Source organism: Prosopis cineraria, unplaced genomic scaffold, assembly GCF_029017545.1.
Source record: "Prosopis cineraria cultivar Desert tree isolate PC_DT_omini unplaced genomic scaffold, ASM2901754v1 PC13, whole genome shotgun sequence".
In the NCBI taxonomy this organism is placed as follows: Eukaryota; Viridiplantae; Streptophyta; class Magnoliopsida; order Fabales; family Fabaceae; genus Prosopis; species Prosopis cineraria.
The window spans coordinates 7,488,484-7,504,541 of NW_026555344.1; the positions used below are offsets into that span (position 1 = coordinate 7,488,484).

The window sequence follows — 16,058 nt, forward strand, 5'->3', positions numbered from 1 at the left end:
AAGAAAATGAATTCATTTGATTCAATTCAATGGATCATGTATCCAAATAGATATTTATCCAAATTCAAATACAGATCCAATCCAGATTGTCATTAAATCAAAATTAATTTATTTCTTTGCGTCCTTGAATGAAAAGGCATTTGGATTGGTATTTTTTTTATCCATTTTATAAGAAAACCATATGGAATATTGATTACATTTTTCCCCCATATTACCCTTGTTTAATATTGGTTCGTTTTACAAAGATTTTAATTTTTAGCAAGTTAATCAAATGAAAAGACTAAAAGTGACTTGTGAAGTGGGTTAACGAAATTACATTTGATGTTTGATTTTTTTTTTTTCAACGGCCACATTGCATTCTTTTTGAAAGATATACCAACTAAAATTTAAGAATACCAAACATGCCTGAAAGTAACTAGAAGAAAAGTTTTGGAATAAATTTGTCATTTAACCCAAAAATAATTAAAAAGACAAAATCAACGTGACAAATATTTTGAATAATAACAGACTTGAATAGCTGTTCATTTAAAAAAAAAAATCAGACAAAGTAAATAAAGTAAAATATCTCATTTCACGATACAACATAAATTTCAACCCACGCTAGAACCATGATACCATTTTTTTTTTGCCCCGGGGGGGGGGGAGAAACAAGAGCTGTAGACAGGAAAGGCGCATCCCAAACAAAATGCAAATGTTTCTACAGGAACTCTCAGCTCAGGGAAAGCAACGAGATCCCTGCATATCATTTATTATCGTTAATTCTGCGCTTCATTCTTTATTATAAAAATAAATTGTTCTAATACGCGTAAGACACGGTCATACAACTAAAACGCAAGGCCAGTTTTGAAGTTTGAAACCCATATGCAGCGTTCAAATAATCCATCATCAGTTCACTAGCAAAACATGACATGTTACTGAATCATTCTCTTGAACTTTATTTTTTGTGCAGATATCCACAAACATTATTTGCAGATAACCTTCTAACTTTTAGATCATATTACATTGCATCAGTGAATGATTCTGGTTATAACATAACAGGGGGCTGTTTGAAAAAAAAAGTGAGCGTTGATTACACAGGCTACCTCCACATCACCAGGGTTATGCAAAAAATTGGCCCAATAAATATTCAACGATAGAATTATAAAAGCAAATCTACCCAAGCATCCAATAGTTATTACTCCTACCACTTATGGTGTTAAGATACCCAATAAGTCACAGGCTGCAATCAAGTTTCAAGCCAAGAAAAAGGTGCTGCCTTGTAAATCAGTAAAATGGTTTTGGAATCAGCAAATCATTCATCTTATACTGGCAAGCAAACCACACTAAACAAGCACGGATGATAGAATGTCCAGTAAAATGCATGACATCGCAAAAAAATAAAAAATAAAAAAGGTTACTCGGCCACCATACTTCAATTAATCACAAGTTTACTAAGTACTAAACATCTTGGTGAATGCTTCGAATTATCATGAGATTTCCCTTGAGCCAATAAATGAAAAACAAAACACAAACTCTCAGTGAAAAACCAAAAGGTCTTACAGTCTTCTCATTTGAATTAAAGGAACTACATATTACTCGATACAAAAATGACAGATGCAACGAGGCCATAAAAACTGTTAATAATTGTCCAAGTGCTTGCCCCCACAGTAAAAACCTCAAAAACCTATAATTCATTACCAAGATTTAGAAAACAACGATCTACCAGAGACTTAAGCTGTGGCAGCTGCTCCCTTCTTCCTGGGTGCGGCTTGAGTACCTGAATCAAAATGGCCCAAAGAACATATAAGTAATAAAAATAATAATGAATAACCAATCAAACATTTCATCACAGGATATTTAGATATGCCGTTACATACCCTCTCTGAAACCGCTCTTGAACCTGCGAGGCACATTACGCAAGTACCTCATCCTACCAGTTCCTGTGGTCTTTCTGCGGATTGCCTTGACACTCCAGTTGTCTGCGAATCGTAATCGACAGAATTAATACCCAAAAACAAATCAAATTGACTATCAACGCCGAAATCGCAATTCAAATCCAATATTATATCTGAAATAAAACAAATATCATCTCGTTAAACAGGCCAACCGATCCATGAAATCCGAAAGAAGACCTACATTTTCTCTTGCGAGCAGCAGGGAAAGCACATGCCGCACAGCGACTCTTCTGGAGGTGAAAGCTTCGACGGCCACACCTCACACAGAGAGTGTGGGTCTTATTCCTCCTCTTACCAAAGCTTCCTGTTCCCTTCCCCTGCGTTACATTAAAGGCACCGCAAAATCAGAGTCCCAATTCAGCATAAAAAAGAACGCCTTCAAGAAAGGCACAGGCATTTTGTTCATTGAACATCGATATCGAGTGAGAGACTGAGAGGGAGAGAGGGAACGAAAGAGGGTACCATTGTCAACCAGAAACCCTAGATTCAGCTTCAGACGAGGAAGTATAGAAGATGGAGAAGCGCCGTTGCTTTATACGAGCCGCATTAAAAACAAGGTTTAGGGTTGAGTTCCGAGGTGAAGTGCTCATTAGGTCAAAGCCCATGGGCTCAATTCATAAGCCCAACAAGGCCGTCATTAACTTTCCTTATTGGGCTTTTGTAATGCCATTTACAGTATGGACTCAGTGAATGGCTCAAAACCACTGTCTTTTATCCAATAGCTTTCAGGAAAAAATGGGTAAAATGTCTTGAAACTATGTAACTTTAGTATAAAATGTGATCTTTTAGTTTCTTTGAAAATATATTTTCATTATATGCATCAAGGTATAGTTAGTTTCGATGTTCTTCGTGCAATTTTGTATCTTGATTTCCTTTCTTGTGATTCTATACTTTAAAAGTAGGGCTAATAATATGAGCTCTCACATGCTGAATTTGCAAAAAAAGGTGTGTTGGATTGGAAAAAAAGGATTACAATTACGACATGTTTCACATAGCTTGAACTCATAATGAGCTAACTCATGAATTGGTAGGTTAGATCGCATATTATAAAGAAAAAAAAGGGCAAAAATCACATGATTGCTCTCTCAATTCTCAAGCCCTCGCTCTGGCGCTTGCGTTGCGTCCTTGACTCCTTCTCGCTCGCTCGTCTTGTTGTTCAGCATCACCCAGCAAGTCGCAAGTCACAGGTCCTCTCTCCAGTGACCACGTTTTTTTTTTTTTATTTAATATTATAAGAACTGTTCAATAAGATATCAAATTGCAATGCAACCATTGAAGATTAAATCTAAAAGTGGGGTATGTGGTTAAAAAAAAAAAAAAATCTAGAGGCGGGGAACGTGAGGAGAGGGTAAGAGGAGATGAAAGCGTCCGTTTAAAATGATATCACAGATGTTTAATGCTTATTTGGACACGAGGTTACTCCCCTTGCCAGCTATCATTCTGTCTGTAATATAGTTGAATGAAATATGTACATAGCATCTCCTGGCCCAAAAAAAAAAAAATAGATAATATATTGATTGAATTAAAGTATTAAAATATTCAGGGAACACTCCTCAGAAACCATCCACACATCTACAAAATCCAACAACAGAGACAAGAAAACTATCAAAATAACATAGTCTTGAAAAGCAATGAATTTGTAATTTTTAAAACTAAAAAAATGTATATAAAAAATATTTTTTATTAATGAATTGGCCTGTTAATCTATAAAGTTAGTAGAAATACAACTTGCATAAGACACGAATTATATCAACCTGCCCTGTCGAGTTTGTAACTCGTTGTGGCCTTTACGGGCTGACCCATATTACTAACTTTATTTAGAAGTTAGGTTTGGTAATTAATTAGGATAATAGCTTAGATATTTAGAGATGTAACCTAAAAGAGGAGTTAAAAGATGCATATCTTCTCATATTTAATTTTCCAATTTTAAATTATCAAAGAATAATGTAAATAATAATTTCTAATTAAATAGAAGTTTCACTCATATAAAGCCAATCTTGAACAATGATACTTGATGAACATAAGATTTAGTAAGATTAAAATCAATATTTTGTCACTAATAAAATGTTTATTTAGTTGATAAGGAGTTGGTTATAACTTACAAGATTGTAGGATCAAATCTTGAAATCAATGTAAATCTTATTAGTGAGCAATTTATAAATATAATGATAAGTGTTTTTTGAGTCTAGAGGTATGTTTTGACCTTACTGAGGTTTCATGATTTGATCCACTCAAATTTTTGTTATGAATTAAGATAATATGATTTTTAGTACGAAAAGTACATCTAATCAATTATAAATTTACTTAATTTTTGGAATAGATAACAAAAAAACAAGATCATTGTCGGATTTGAAACCAAAAATTTAAAATTTAAATGAAAATATATAAAAATTAATATTTTGGTAAGGGTTAAAATATTGGTTGTTTCTTGTGCCAAACTTGAAAGTTCAGCAAATAATGTTATTTATACTTGCTAATTAAATAATAATATTCCTTGTTATAAAAAAATAACAATAATATTCTAGAACACCGTAGGAAGCTATAACATCTCTACTAAGAATTTGTAATTGATATTTGAATGTCCTTGCTTGTGCTATTGTATATTGTTGATATGGTGTATTTTTTTATTGTATTGTTTTATTAAATATAATTATATTTAAGATGTATTTTATTTGTTCAAGTTACAAATATGGATCATATCTAATATTTTTAAAAATTTACCAGTGGTATTCTTAATCTGCACTAACAAGCAATTCTACAGATTCATAACAACTGATGTTTTTTCTTTTTACTTTTATCTTTTAATTTAATTTAATTTAATTCAAATATATTATATAAATCTAAATCCAACACTAATTTTATATAATACAATCAAATAACTTTTTTTTTGTAGCCGAAGCAGGCTGGAATAACTTAAGTCATGTATTTTAAATCAATTAGTCAATTAAGTTGCTTGCTTAAATTAATTGTTATAATAATTATACACATTGCTTTTCAAAGGTAGAATTTGGCAAAATTGGTACTTTAATTAACATCGATCTTTTTTGTGCATTATTGCACAAGAAAGAACATATATTTCTAATTTTCCTTTAAACCAAGACCCAGGTAGGTGGAGATGAAAGTGTCTTAGTGGTTAGGGTCGTGTTTGGATCCAAAATATGTAGCAGTACAGTTAAGCATGTAAAATATGTCTCGTTAGTGATACCCACTAAATCCCCTCAAAGAAGGCCCACCTAAATGAGAATTTAGATTAGTTTAAAGTGGATTGAACAAATAATAAATTTAGCATATCCAAAATGATTGGATGCCAAATAAAAAAAAAAATGCTTTTTTTTTTTTACTTTTTTGGTTTGGCCCAATTCACTTTGCATGAGTTAAGTGTCAACTTCACTGCATGATAAGGGACCATTCATTCACCTATGTTCCCGCGTGAGCGCACACATTTTCAGGATCAAATGTTTATCTTTATGTCAGAGTTTATAAATACTTTATGTTTTGGTTTTGATTGGAGAGAAAATCAGAAGAAAATACAAAAGAGAAAATAATAGAAAGAAAAACTTCTAATTTTTAGGAGCTTTCTCTCTTAATATTCTTTCATATCTAATTTTCTTTTTCATTCAAATCATGGATACATGTTAGTTTAGTTCACACCTCATTTTCACAATTTAGAATAACGCATTGTAGATTGAGCCAGGGACGTTCATCACAGTGGAGGCAATTGCCCCCACAACCCAAATGAAAAGTATTACCTAAAATGAACCTAATAATTTTAGTTGCCCCCTTGAAAAAATTTTCATTTGCCCCCTCATTTCAAAATATTTGAATTGCTCCTTTATAAAATTTTACTTATCCTATTAGAAAATTTATTATTTCAAATTTTTTATGTTTTATGACCTTAAATAGTAATAGTTTTAAAATGAAAAGGTAATAATTTAGAAAAAAATTGTATAAAAATTTTTTTATCGCAAAAAATATTCTCAATCATACAAAAGAGGCATATAGATTCTATTTAACGAAAATTTGAAAAAAAAAATGGTTCTAATAGATATAAAAAATTGTTTGTATAAAGTGAGTGTTTTATGTCATTATAATGACTTGTTTTATGGGTTTTTTAGTATTTTATTTATTAAATTATATACCCTTAATATAATTTAATAGATATTTAAAATTATGTTTTTACATAAATTTTTATTTTTATTTATGTATAAATTATGCCCCCATTCATTTATTTTCCTGGGTCCGTTACTGGATTGAGTATAAAATGAATTTACGGGCACAGCTAAATTTTGATATGCCAATAATCTCATGCTACACTGTAACGCTAAAATGGCAATATTAAAAGTTTGTTGCTTCAATCAATGATAGAGTCAGGAACTTGGACCAGTCGCTGGGAGGAAAAAATTTATGTAAGTATTTAAATTCTTTTAAAAAAATAATTTAATAATTAAAAGATTGATGGATAATTACATACTTAATAAATTATTTAATAGTATTTTTATGTTTCGGAATCACTGAACAATTAATTTGTCATCATTTAAGACTCAAATGGGTGAAAAATATGGAAAAATAAGGTGAAAAATATGGAAAAAAAAAGGGATGAGAATATAAAAACTTATACCCTACTATATAATTTTCTCACCCCCTCACATATATTTGGTTCTGGCACTAGCTTCAATAGAAAACGTACTGCTCAGTTATAAAGACATGGTTCGAATACAACTACAGTTGATGAGTCTCATGAATTTGTCTATTGTTGATGTAATAAGAGTTCAAGTGATTTGGCTTATATTCTTTTATTTATTAGAATTATTATAAGTCAATTTGACATTTATTAGGATAGTTCATTCTTTTGATATGCAAACCATTTCAATGTGAATAAAGGGTGGGGTATAAGTTACACTCATTTTCACTCCTTAATTTCTTTCCTTTTCCGCCTCTTTGCAATTTTCTTTGAGTACTATTTTTGGATAACATCAAACAAGGAACATTTAGATTTTGGTTAATGGGTCCCAAGGTTTCAAATTTGATTAAAAAAAAAAAGAAAAAAAAAGCTAGTAGGCCACTAATTGTAATAATCTTTTATTTATCCCCAACCTTTAGCTTTGCATCTCAATCAATAACAATTCACTTTCAACAGCAAATAGTCAAAACAAAACAATACTTCTTGATAATTTAGACACCAAAATCCCATGCTTTATTTATTTATTCAACATCTTTTTTCCTTTTTCTTTCACTGAAAATGATAGCCAAAGTTCATACGTATCTCAATCAATTTACTTATTTGAATTACATTAAAAAAATACATTATTAACATTAAAACTAGAAACCTCATTGATTTTTTGAAAAATCTATAATAAAAAGGATAACAATCATCAAATCAGAGGACAAAATCTTCTTACGGTCTTGGACCCCAAAGATTGGGACACAGTCTAGAAGGCCAAGGACAAAAAAAGTTGAAGGTGAAGACCTACACAGAAGACCGACATATTAACCCCTTTAGAATTATTCACTTTTGTCTTTAACTATCTTTAAGGAGCTCTACACCATATGAATGCTTCTTCATCTGTAAATCTGATTCAAGGCAGATTTGGAGAATACATAAGCCTTGAAAAAGCAAAGCATTAGCCTTCTCAGAGTAGAACCACAAATGCTTCCTAGAGAAAGCATTAGCAAGACCAAATTTTTCTTTCACAAAACCATTCAAAACTTCAAATCCTTCTTCTTTGGTGAGTACCAGAAACTACCCAGATCCTTTTCCCTCAATCCTTTCTCTCGCAGAAGTGGCAATGCCGAGACTTACACCAGCGAGCAATTCTACCACGAGTTTTATGATCAGTGGCAGTCTGAACTCAAGAGGTTAAAGATGATTAATGAAGACAATGGCTTATCAGGGTCGAAATCAAACGAGCCAGAGATTGAGAATGCAGCTGAATCTACCGAAAGCATGACAGGTTTTGTGAAACAAAGTCCAGTGAAGAAACGCATTGAAGAAGAAGATAAAGGAAAAGAGAAGAACAAAAAGGAATATCTGAGTTCAGAAAGAGGAAATGGAAGAGGACGAGTTCATGTTTTAGCACAAAAGATGAAGGAAATGGACATGATGGATGTTGATGATGTGGAGCACTTACTGGATATAGAAGAGGCACTGCATTACTATTCTCGTCTCAAGTGTCCAGTTTACTTAGATGTTGTGGACAAGTTTTTCATGGAGATGCTCTCAGAGTTCTCTGTTCCTCCTCATTTAGCAGAACCCAACTCTTGATAGGATAGCCATTGATATTAGTGTTTTTGTGCATATGAAAATCTGTTTCATTTCACGGTGTTGTGCCTCCTATTTTCCTTTTCCACTGTGTGTTGTGTGGTTTGTTGAGTCGTTTGGTTTGAATTCCCACAAACTATGGCAATTTTATTTATTTATTTATTTATTTATTTTTGTTACAATAGTTTTGTTTACTGCACGCTTGAATACTTGGTGATTCATCAACGAAGAAAACATAGGATTAAAATGGAATTTAAAATATTAATAATATATTTGAAGTGTGTGAGAAGACAGACACATTCATGTCATTTTAGAAACGTTAACCACGAACAGGCGGCAGCTGTATGATATGCATATAAATTTAAACAACGCTGGAGGGAAGGATCATTTCGAATCTATTGTAAGGTGGATATGCATAAGCATAACTTTTTAAAGCTACCGAAAGAAATCCAAACACACTCTCCCCCACTTTTAAGTTATATACAAAACTCAAGTTTATAATCTATTAAAAAGATTATCTTTTATCTGTAAGAAAAAATACAGATGTAATATATAATTTAAAATCTTTACCATCAAAAATTTATTCTAGCAGAAAAGACTAATTTCTTATAATGTGATAAATTAAAATTTAAATCATTTTTAAAAAAAGTGTCCACATTTATTGCTTGACCGTGCATTAATTCCTTTTTTTCTATATTAAAAAAAAAAAACTGTTCAGGATGTTATCAAGTTGTTCCTTCTACTGTAACATTTAAGCTCAACGTTGGCTTCAGCGTGGTAAGGATTATGATCTATTATTAGTGAAGCAAGGCTTTCGACAAAGCAGATTAGGAGGCATTTACATCTGCACAATGTGCCTCCAAGCTGAATGAATAAAATTCGTAGCAGTTTTCCATACCTATCCACCTCAGGGTAAGCAGAAAACTATTTAATAAGAAATGATCTGTTCATGACCCTGGACCAACATCAATATAGAGCTTTATACATGCATCCTGAATAAAGAAAAAGTGAAGACTTCAGCTTCTGATCCCTGGGAGAATAGTTATGATGCATAATAACTATGAATCATCTAGCAGAATGCCATATGCCAGATCTCACGTAATCTTCTCCGACTGCACTGCAGGAATGCATGGTTTCCCAACCAAGTGCATGAACCACAGAAGTTTCGCCTTCCTTAATACATGATGTTAATAACCAGCAGAGGAAACGAAAACACTGTGCTCTTTTAAGCGTTTCTGGAAGTGAGCTAAACGATTTTGTAAGTGCAGGATACTAGCAGCCTTCTGAGATAGAATGGCGCTTAATCTTGTTATGTAACCATCTAATTTATTCCCTGGTTGATCAGCTTCAACCAAGAGGTTCATTTCCTGCAAGCAAATGTATTCAAACAATAATTATAAGCAATTGATGAACTTCTTGGATCCCACCTCTCCCGTGAATGATACAGGCGGCATGGGGCTTGATGCTTGATGACTGAGTTTTTTTTTTTTTTTAAATAATAATAATAATTCATCCAGACCAGGTATCAACTGCCAAATATACAAATCTCTGGAATGTTCTTTCCCAAGTAGATGAGACTTTCGTCATAATATTCATCCAAGACCCGTGGAAACGCAACTAGATGAGAAGCATGCTTCAGGTGACTCGCCATCTTGTATAAAGACATTTACACAACTATAGCAGAAATTTCTAAGTTTGACACACATGGCTCATTTGCATTCTTGACAAGACATTTAAAAGTTAAAATGTTGAAGACATCAAATTTATATACCTCTTTGACAATATTCATGGTATCCTCTACTTGTTTCCTGTGAGCATTTACAAGGTCCTCTTCTTCCTGAAATTACAAAAGAGAAAATAAGCATTATCTAACAATGAGTTCTAGACTTCACTGTATAAATAGCCACTCTCTCAGGAGCTTACCTGTAGGAGGGCATTTAAATCATCATCTAAAAGTGTAGTAGATTCAACTTTTGGCATGTCTTTCCATTTGATCTGACTATTGGGTTTCTTTAATTTGTCCTCAGCGGTACTGTATGATTCTATCTTTCCGTTTTTCTTCCAAGAGGGTTTTCCCTGCTCATAGTACTCTTCAGGCGGACTAAATTCATCATCCTCATTTTCTTCAGGCCACACATCAGTTGCACGGTCCTCAAAGGTTGATGCACTAACAGCAGATAAAGGAATGGTAGTCGATTCTTTAGGGTTGAAATTTGAAGACACAACTTCCTTCTTAGGGTTGCTCCCTTTCGACAGGCTTTTCACCCTGGAATTTCATTCAGATTGTAATAGCAAAGGCATCAATTTTTCTGTTCTCACTTATGCATGGCTGTAGTTGTATTGTGCTGTTGTGTGCCCTGTGGAGGACGGGAGATTTGAAGGAGGGAAATGCTGAACCATGGAAACAATCAGCATTAAAAGGAAAAAAAAAAAAATCTTAATTACCTGTCAGCATATCTTAATGTGTTAAGCGTATGTTCACATGAACCCGAGCTTGGTGATATGCATGAAACCATAACAGTGCGGGAGTTGCCCACAAATGAATCCCTCAAAACTTCGGTCAATTTGCTGCCTCTGAAGGGGATGTGTCCCTGGTCGTTATCTAGAGCTCTTATGCACTCCTTCAAGGCAAGTAAGCTCTTGTTGATCTCAGCACCTTCAATTCTGCATCATAAAATTTCAAACAGCCGACAAAAAAGACAAAACTGTCAAGAGGTTTACAAACAACTGAATCATATTCTATACACTAAAGTCTGCCTGGTGTCGAAGTGCAAAAAAGCAAGATATAAAGTTTTTGATGGCAAGGGGGAAAATTAACAAGACAAGATCTGCAGCCAGAATGTCAAATCTTATATGCACTTGTTATGTTCACATGTTGTAGCAGCACAAACTCCATAGATGGGCCCAGGAAATTGGAGTTGATAATAAAGTATATGACCAAATTTGGAGTACTAAAATTAAAATTTCTCAAAGCAATGTCTATTGCACTGAATTTTTTTCCCCCCGGGGGGGGGGGGGATGAAATAGTACAAAGCCAAAACCAACAAAGTGGTTAATCTCTATTGTAGTGACCTTTTTAGGTAAAATAAATAAGTAGATATGCCAATTCATCTTATCCCCTTTCCAGCTCATTTAAGCCTACCTTGTCTGTTTGTCATTGTCTGTGGTATCAGCTCCACGTTCACTTCCAGCAAGATCTATGAAGGAGAGCTTGCCAACAGCACGGGGAGGCTTGGAAGCACTACCATCAACTAACTTCTTGACGGCAAGCTGAAGAATTGCATGTGATCGGGAAGATTCCTCATTTGCACCTGTGGTGCCAGTACTTCTTGTGGCACTTCCTTTCTCAATCAACTCCTTGATGGTCTCCACATCTGATACCCTGTACTCTTGCAAGCCCACAATGCAAACTTGCTGCTTACCATCCTCCCTCATGAAAAGTTTTCTACAGAATTAAATTTATTTAAGCCTCATGAAGACATTGAGATTACAGACGATGACAAAAGGAGGAAATGTTAGAATGACTTACTTTCGATCATTAAGGAGATCAAAAAGTTTTCCACCATATATTTCAAAGAAACTCACAAACAACTGAAAGCCCTGGTTCCTGTAAGTATGGTGCATCAATCTCAAGATGTCTCTTGATGCCTTAAGCGGAAGTGGCTTCATTGTGTAAGTTTTTCCACTACCTAGGTAAGTAGAAAACAATGACTTGAATTTATTTAGGATACAACTTGATTACAATATGCCAATTGCCAACAGTAGTGCAAAACATCAGATTCCTCTGGACATGAAACCTGTTGTAGAATTTAAAACTACCTTACAGGAATTACATGTTTTGTTTTGGCATCAAGTAGATGCAGGAGTAATGAAAAAACTTGCTTAATATCTATATCACCCAAGAACATCAACTTGCACAGTTGTGCTTAAAGTAGACAAAAGAGATAAAACTGAAATAATTATGTGTAACATACCCAGGCGCCCTCTTTTCCAAGCACTTTTTCATGATCAACATTTTTTGTTGGGAATTAAAAAGAAAAAGAAAATTCCATTGAGATACAAGATATGAAGTGCAAGTATCATTTCTTGAATAGGCATAATATGACATTGTGCTAAAGCTCGCTTTAACATCAAGCAAATCAGATATGTGAGGCTGTTAACACCTGTTTGGCCATAAGCAAAGCAAGTTGCCTTTGTGCGTTGAAAGATTATTGGAACTATGGGCTCCACTGTTTCACAATAAACCTGAGAAGAAGGAAATGTTAACATAATAGAACTATGTATTATCATTTTGTTCTCATTTGAACATCTAATTACATAAAGTTACCTCATCATTCGTAACCTCTTCATTCAAGACAGCATCAAAAACAAATTCATGCTTTTCTACATATTGAGTTAAGTCAACCTGAAAAGCATTCAAATTTTGAAATTTTCCAATACAAAGCATTAATTATAATCAGAATATCATGCCAAAAGCTTTTTACAAACACAAATTAGTGAGGGAATATGCCTATAAAATTACAAACCAAGAAGCTCTCTTGGTTTGTTTTAGTTTTTCCTTTTTGTTTTTAATAAGAGAAGCTTTTGATTTAAATAAGAAATTTTAAAGCTAGCACATTAGAGACCCAAATTATACAAGTATAGAAAAATGTAATTTTTCTTTCCTTTTTCCCCATAGTTTTTAATATTTTAAGCAAGAAAATTCATGAAACTGAAGCTGGCTTTATGCCAGTTATACTGTTTCCAAGTCACACATCATAGATTTATTAGGAGAAAAATTCAAAGTCGTCAGGTATGTTGGGCAGCTCAATCTCAACCTTCCTAGCTCTCATACTACCTACAATAGCATCATCAGATATTGCCCAAAGTTAAGGATAAACATACCACATTTCAGCTATGGATATTACTTCTCATACTTTTGCCTGTAACACCCACCTTAAGTTTAGTTTCATGTACTCTTAAAGAATTGGAGTGTGTTTCTATAATATCTTCCTCATTCTTTGCTAGTTCCTTCTTATTCAATGGTCTTTTGCGCACCTGCATTAAAATCAGTAACACCCAAATGTCAGAAAAGACTTGAGATGCAAGCAATGCTTGCTGCTGTAGGGCCAACTTTAATTTTCAGAGTGGAAGGAATTTGGTGATGCAATTATTATGTTCTTTTTTTTTTTGTGGTTATTTGGAAGGAATTTGTTAATGCAAGCAAGTAAGTAAGGAATTGATACACAAATCAGCAATTATGAGGGGAAAACCACTGGGTAAATTGGATTTAAGAGATAACATACCACAACTTTAATCTTAGCTACAGAACTAGATTTCTCTTTGTCTGCAGAAATACTTCTGAGGAGGTTGTTTTCCGGAGCACGAGCTCTACCAGTCTGTTTGTTTGAAACGTAAGGTTCAGAGTCATCAAAGCATGTGCTCCGAACAGGATGATACATGGAGTTACTATCATACACGTTCGTAACTGGCATCTGACAGGGTAGAGATCATCAGAACAACTAAGTTATCTTTCCAGAATGAGAAATCACTCACAATAATTCAACATGGAAACAAAATAATGATGATAAAATAAAATAATATTTTGTATGACAACTTCAAAGCGAAATGTTTGATGTCTTCAAGTAATCAAATTGTCAATCATATCTCGAATCAATTTATACCTCTGATCTTTACATCCCTGATAAATTATTAACAAGGTTTTAATGGGTGTACAAGAACAGTTTAGGATCTTTTGAAGCTTTCATTAGAAGTAAACATCAGCTCAGCTCTTGCAGTTGAATCGTTTTTTTCTTTGTCTTGAAAGAGTCCCTAGCACAAACAATTTCAAGTGCTAGAGCAAGATAGCAATGCTAAGGCTAAATGAAAAATTTCCAGGAGTCTTTGAAATATCGTTATACTTCAAATATGCAATGTGAGTATTGGTCATGAATTCTTATCTGAAGGAGAGCATATGATTGTTTTAGAACCACGAAGGAAAGAAATCCATTGGAAGCCTTTCTAGAAAATTCACCTCAGGAAGAAGCTCGGTATCAAACGAATGCAGGTCCAACAGCCCAGGGCTGAAATCACCGGGTGAATCTTCACCATGCTTCATCTGGCTTGAAGACCGATGATTACCTGGCGGTGTGGACGGTTCTGTGTAATATTCATTCACTCCATTAAAGCTCCTTTGTGTATTCCTGAACATCCTAGCTCCCTGCCCTCCTCCACCATAGAAGTTATAGTCCTGGTCGAATTTCAAGCATATATCAAGTTCAAGTAGATATTGAAATTGCAGAGAAATGAAGTCTTAAGACAGCATCACTATCGGATCATCATCATAATTGTGTGTAGTCAGACTTTCTTCCAAGGGCCAAAAAAACTTCGGATTATCAGCAAAAGGCTATGGTTAATTTCAGATTATAAATGTGATAAAACAAGACAGTTCAGCTGATATAGTCATAGACTCACAGTTCATGGGAATCCATTTACATTAAGGTATAACTGGAAACAGAAAAAAAAAAACAAGTTTTTCATTGCATTTTCCTCAATTTTCTTGTCAGTGTAATCAGAAATGAGACAGTAACAGACATGTTGAAGATCAGAACCTGAAGCGGAGGAATGGGATCGCCGGAGGATTGGAGGTGTTGAAGGCCAGCTGACTGGAGCCACCTCCCATTGGACGAGCTGTTCAGAAAGTTGTCCGAATACTGGCGCTGGTGATGCACCCCCGTCGCACCAGATCTCAGTCCCTGCCTCCCTCCTCCGTTCATCTTATTTTACCTTTCCCCCTTCTTTTACTATCTCTCCCTTTAACCCGACCTAGAATCCGATCGAATCACAGCAACTCCACTCTGAAGCTCTGAAAATCAAATCCAGCTCCGATCAGAGTATTTTTTCCTCAAACCGATCGGAATGCTTATCCGCAAAATTGTCACAGACAATGCTTCAGCAATGCGCGCATTATGCTCAATGGAAACGGAGAAGTAGAGAAAAACGGGGAATGGAGAAAGCTGGACGGAGCTGATGAGCTGCAGTGGATGCTAAAGGTTGGGTAGAGTAGAACCGAAGATACAGGAGGAATCATGTAATGAGACAAGTCTTTGAAATTCCTTGGAGGAGGAGAGACTGGGACCGGCACGTGTCAACACAAGGCACGTGCGAGTATGGCCCCGGCACACAGAAACGACGACGTAGCGCTGGGTCCCGTCAGTTTCGAAATTGCTCTTTCATCACATGCCGTCAACATGGTGTGCGGACCGCCACGTTTTTTGGATTTCAGTCTATCATCCACCGTTCCGCTCTAGGCTTCCCATTTTAAAATTATTCGATATTTGATGAGTTCACAAGAGATGCCACTTGTCGCGATCTTGTAAAAATTTTTTTGCTAAAATCGAACCGGTCAATGGAGAACGATGCGTTGCGTTGCATCTTACGGCGTCGCCCCGCTTGGGTGTCGGGGTTATTGGGCCCATGACCCAAAATTTTCGGGCTTAAATTTTATTTGAGTGGGTACACTTCGCCAGTGCTTCCAAAAATCCATTCAAAAAAAGGGTTGGGAGTTTATTAAGAACCACTTTATGTTCAAATGAGGGCGATGGTATCCCTGCTTAAACATAAGTTTTGAGTTCAAGCTTGGAGAATGTAGCAATTTTAGTAATAGAGCTTTTACTTAAAAGCCTAAAGGTCACGGCCGAGCTCAATTCAGATGAGTTTGGTCATCATTCAAGTCTTTTTAACTCGGTGTAAGGTAGATAAATTTAAGATACCAACTACTAAAAATTATATTACATGTAGCTTGTGAAAAATGTATTATAGGAAAAAAGAAGGAAGAATTTCAAATAAAGATCAGGAATGTGACTTAATCATTAGTAGATCCCAAA

At 34.6% G+C, this 16,058-nt stretch overlaps 2 protein-coding genes across 2 annotated transcripts; both read right to left on the reverse strand.

The window, feature by feature from the left end:
* Positions 1–1,493: 1,493 nt before the first annotated feature.
* On the reverse strand, positions 1,494–2,502 carry LOC129291454 (60S ribosomal protein L37-3). The gene is made up of 4 exons (XM_054928806.1): positions 2,397–2,502; positions 2,116–2,251; positions 1,857–1,958; positions 1,494–1,756 (listed from the first exon to the last, which is right to left on the reverse strand). The coding sequence occupies exons 1-4, from the start codon at positions 2,397–2,399 to the stop codon at positions 1,710–1,712; spliced, it is 288 nt and encodes a 95-aa protein (XP_054784781.1). The 5' UTR covers positions 2,400–2,502; the 3' UTR covers positions 1,494–1,709.
* Positions 2,503–8,961: 6,459 nt separating this feature from the next.
* LOC129291630 (kinesin-like protein KIN-13B) lies at positions 8,962–15,252 on the reverse strand. The gene is made up of 12 exons (XM_054929101.1): positions 14,784–15,252; positions 14,207–14,422; positions 13,479–13,667; positions 13,129–13,230; positions 12,521–12,598; positions 12,357–12,438; positions 11,723–11,882; positions 11,336–11,638; positions 10,639–10,857; positions 10,117–10,459; positions 9,965–10,030; positions 8,962–9,560 (listed from the first exon to the last, which is right to left on the reverse strand). Exons 1-12 carry the CDS (start codon positions 14,946–14,948, stop codon positions 9,381–9,383), a joined length of 2,103 nt encoding a protein of 700 aa, XP_054785076.1. The 5' UTR covers positions 14,949–15,252; the 3' UTR covers positions 8,962–9,380.
* Positions 15,253–16,058: the final 806 nt, after the last annotated feature.

Bases quoted from the DNA above. Each gene is read 5' to 3' on its own strand.
- LOC129291454 (XM_054928806.1), bottom strand. The intron at 1,959-2,115 runs GTAGGTCTTCTT...TACGATTCGCAG, and splicing joins TGCTGCTCGCAAGAGAAAAT to ACAACTGGAGTGTCAAGGCA. The intron at 1,757-1,856 runs GTATGTAACGGC...ATTTTGATTCAG, and splicing joins CAAGAGCGGTTTCAGAGAGG to GTACTCAAGCCGCACCCAGG.
- LOC129291630 (XM_054929101.1), bottom strand. From the start codon at position 14,948: ATGAACGGAGGAGGGAGGCAGGGACTGAGATCTGGTGCGACGGGGGTG. The intron at 13,668-14,206 runs GTGAATTTTCTA...CTACCCTGTCAG, and splicing joins ATACCGAGCTTCTTCCTGAG to ATGCCAGTTACGAACGTGTA. The intron at 12,439-12,520 runs GTAACTTTATGT...CCTTCTTCTCAG, and splicing joins AAGAGGTTACGAATGATGAG to GTTTATTGTGAAACAGTGGA.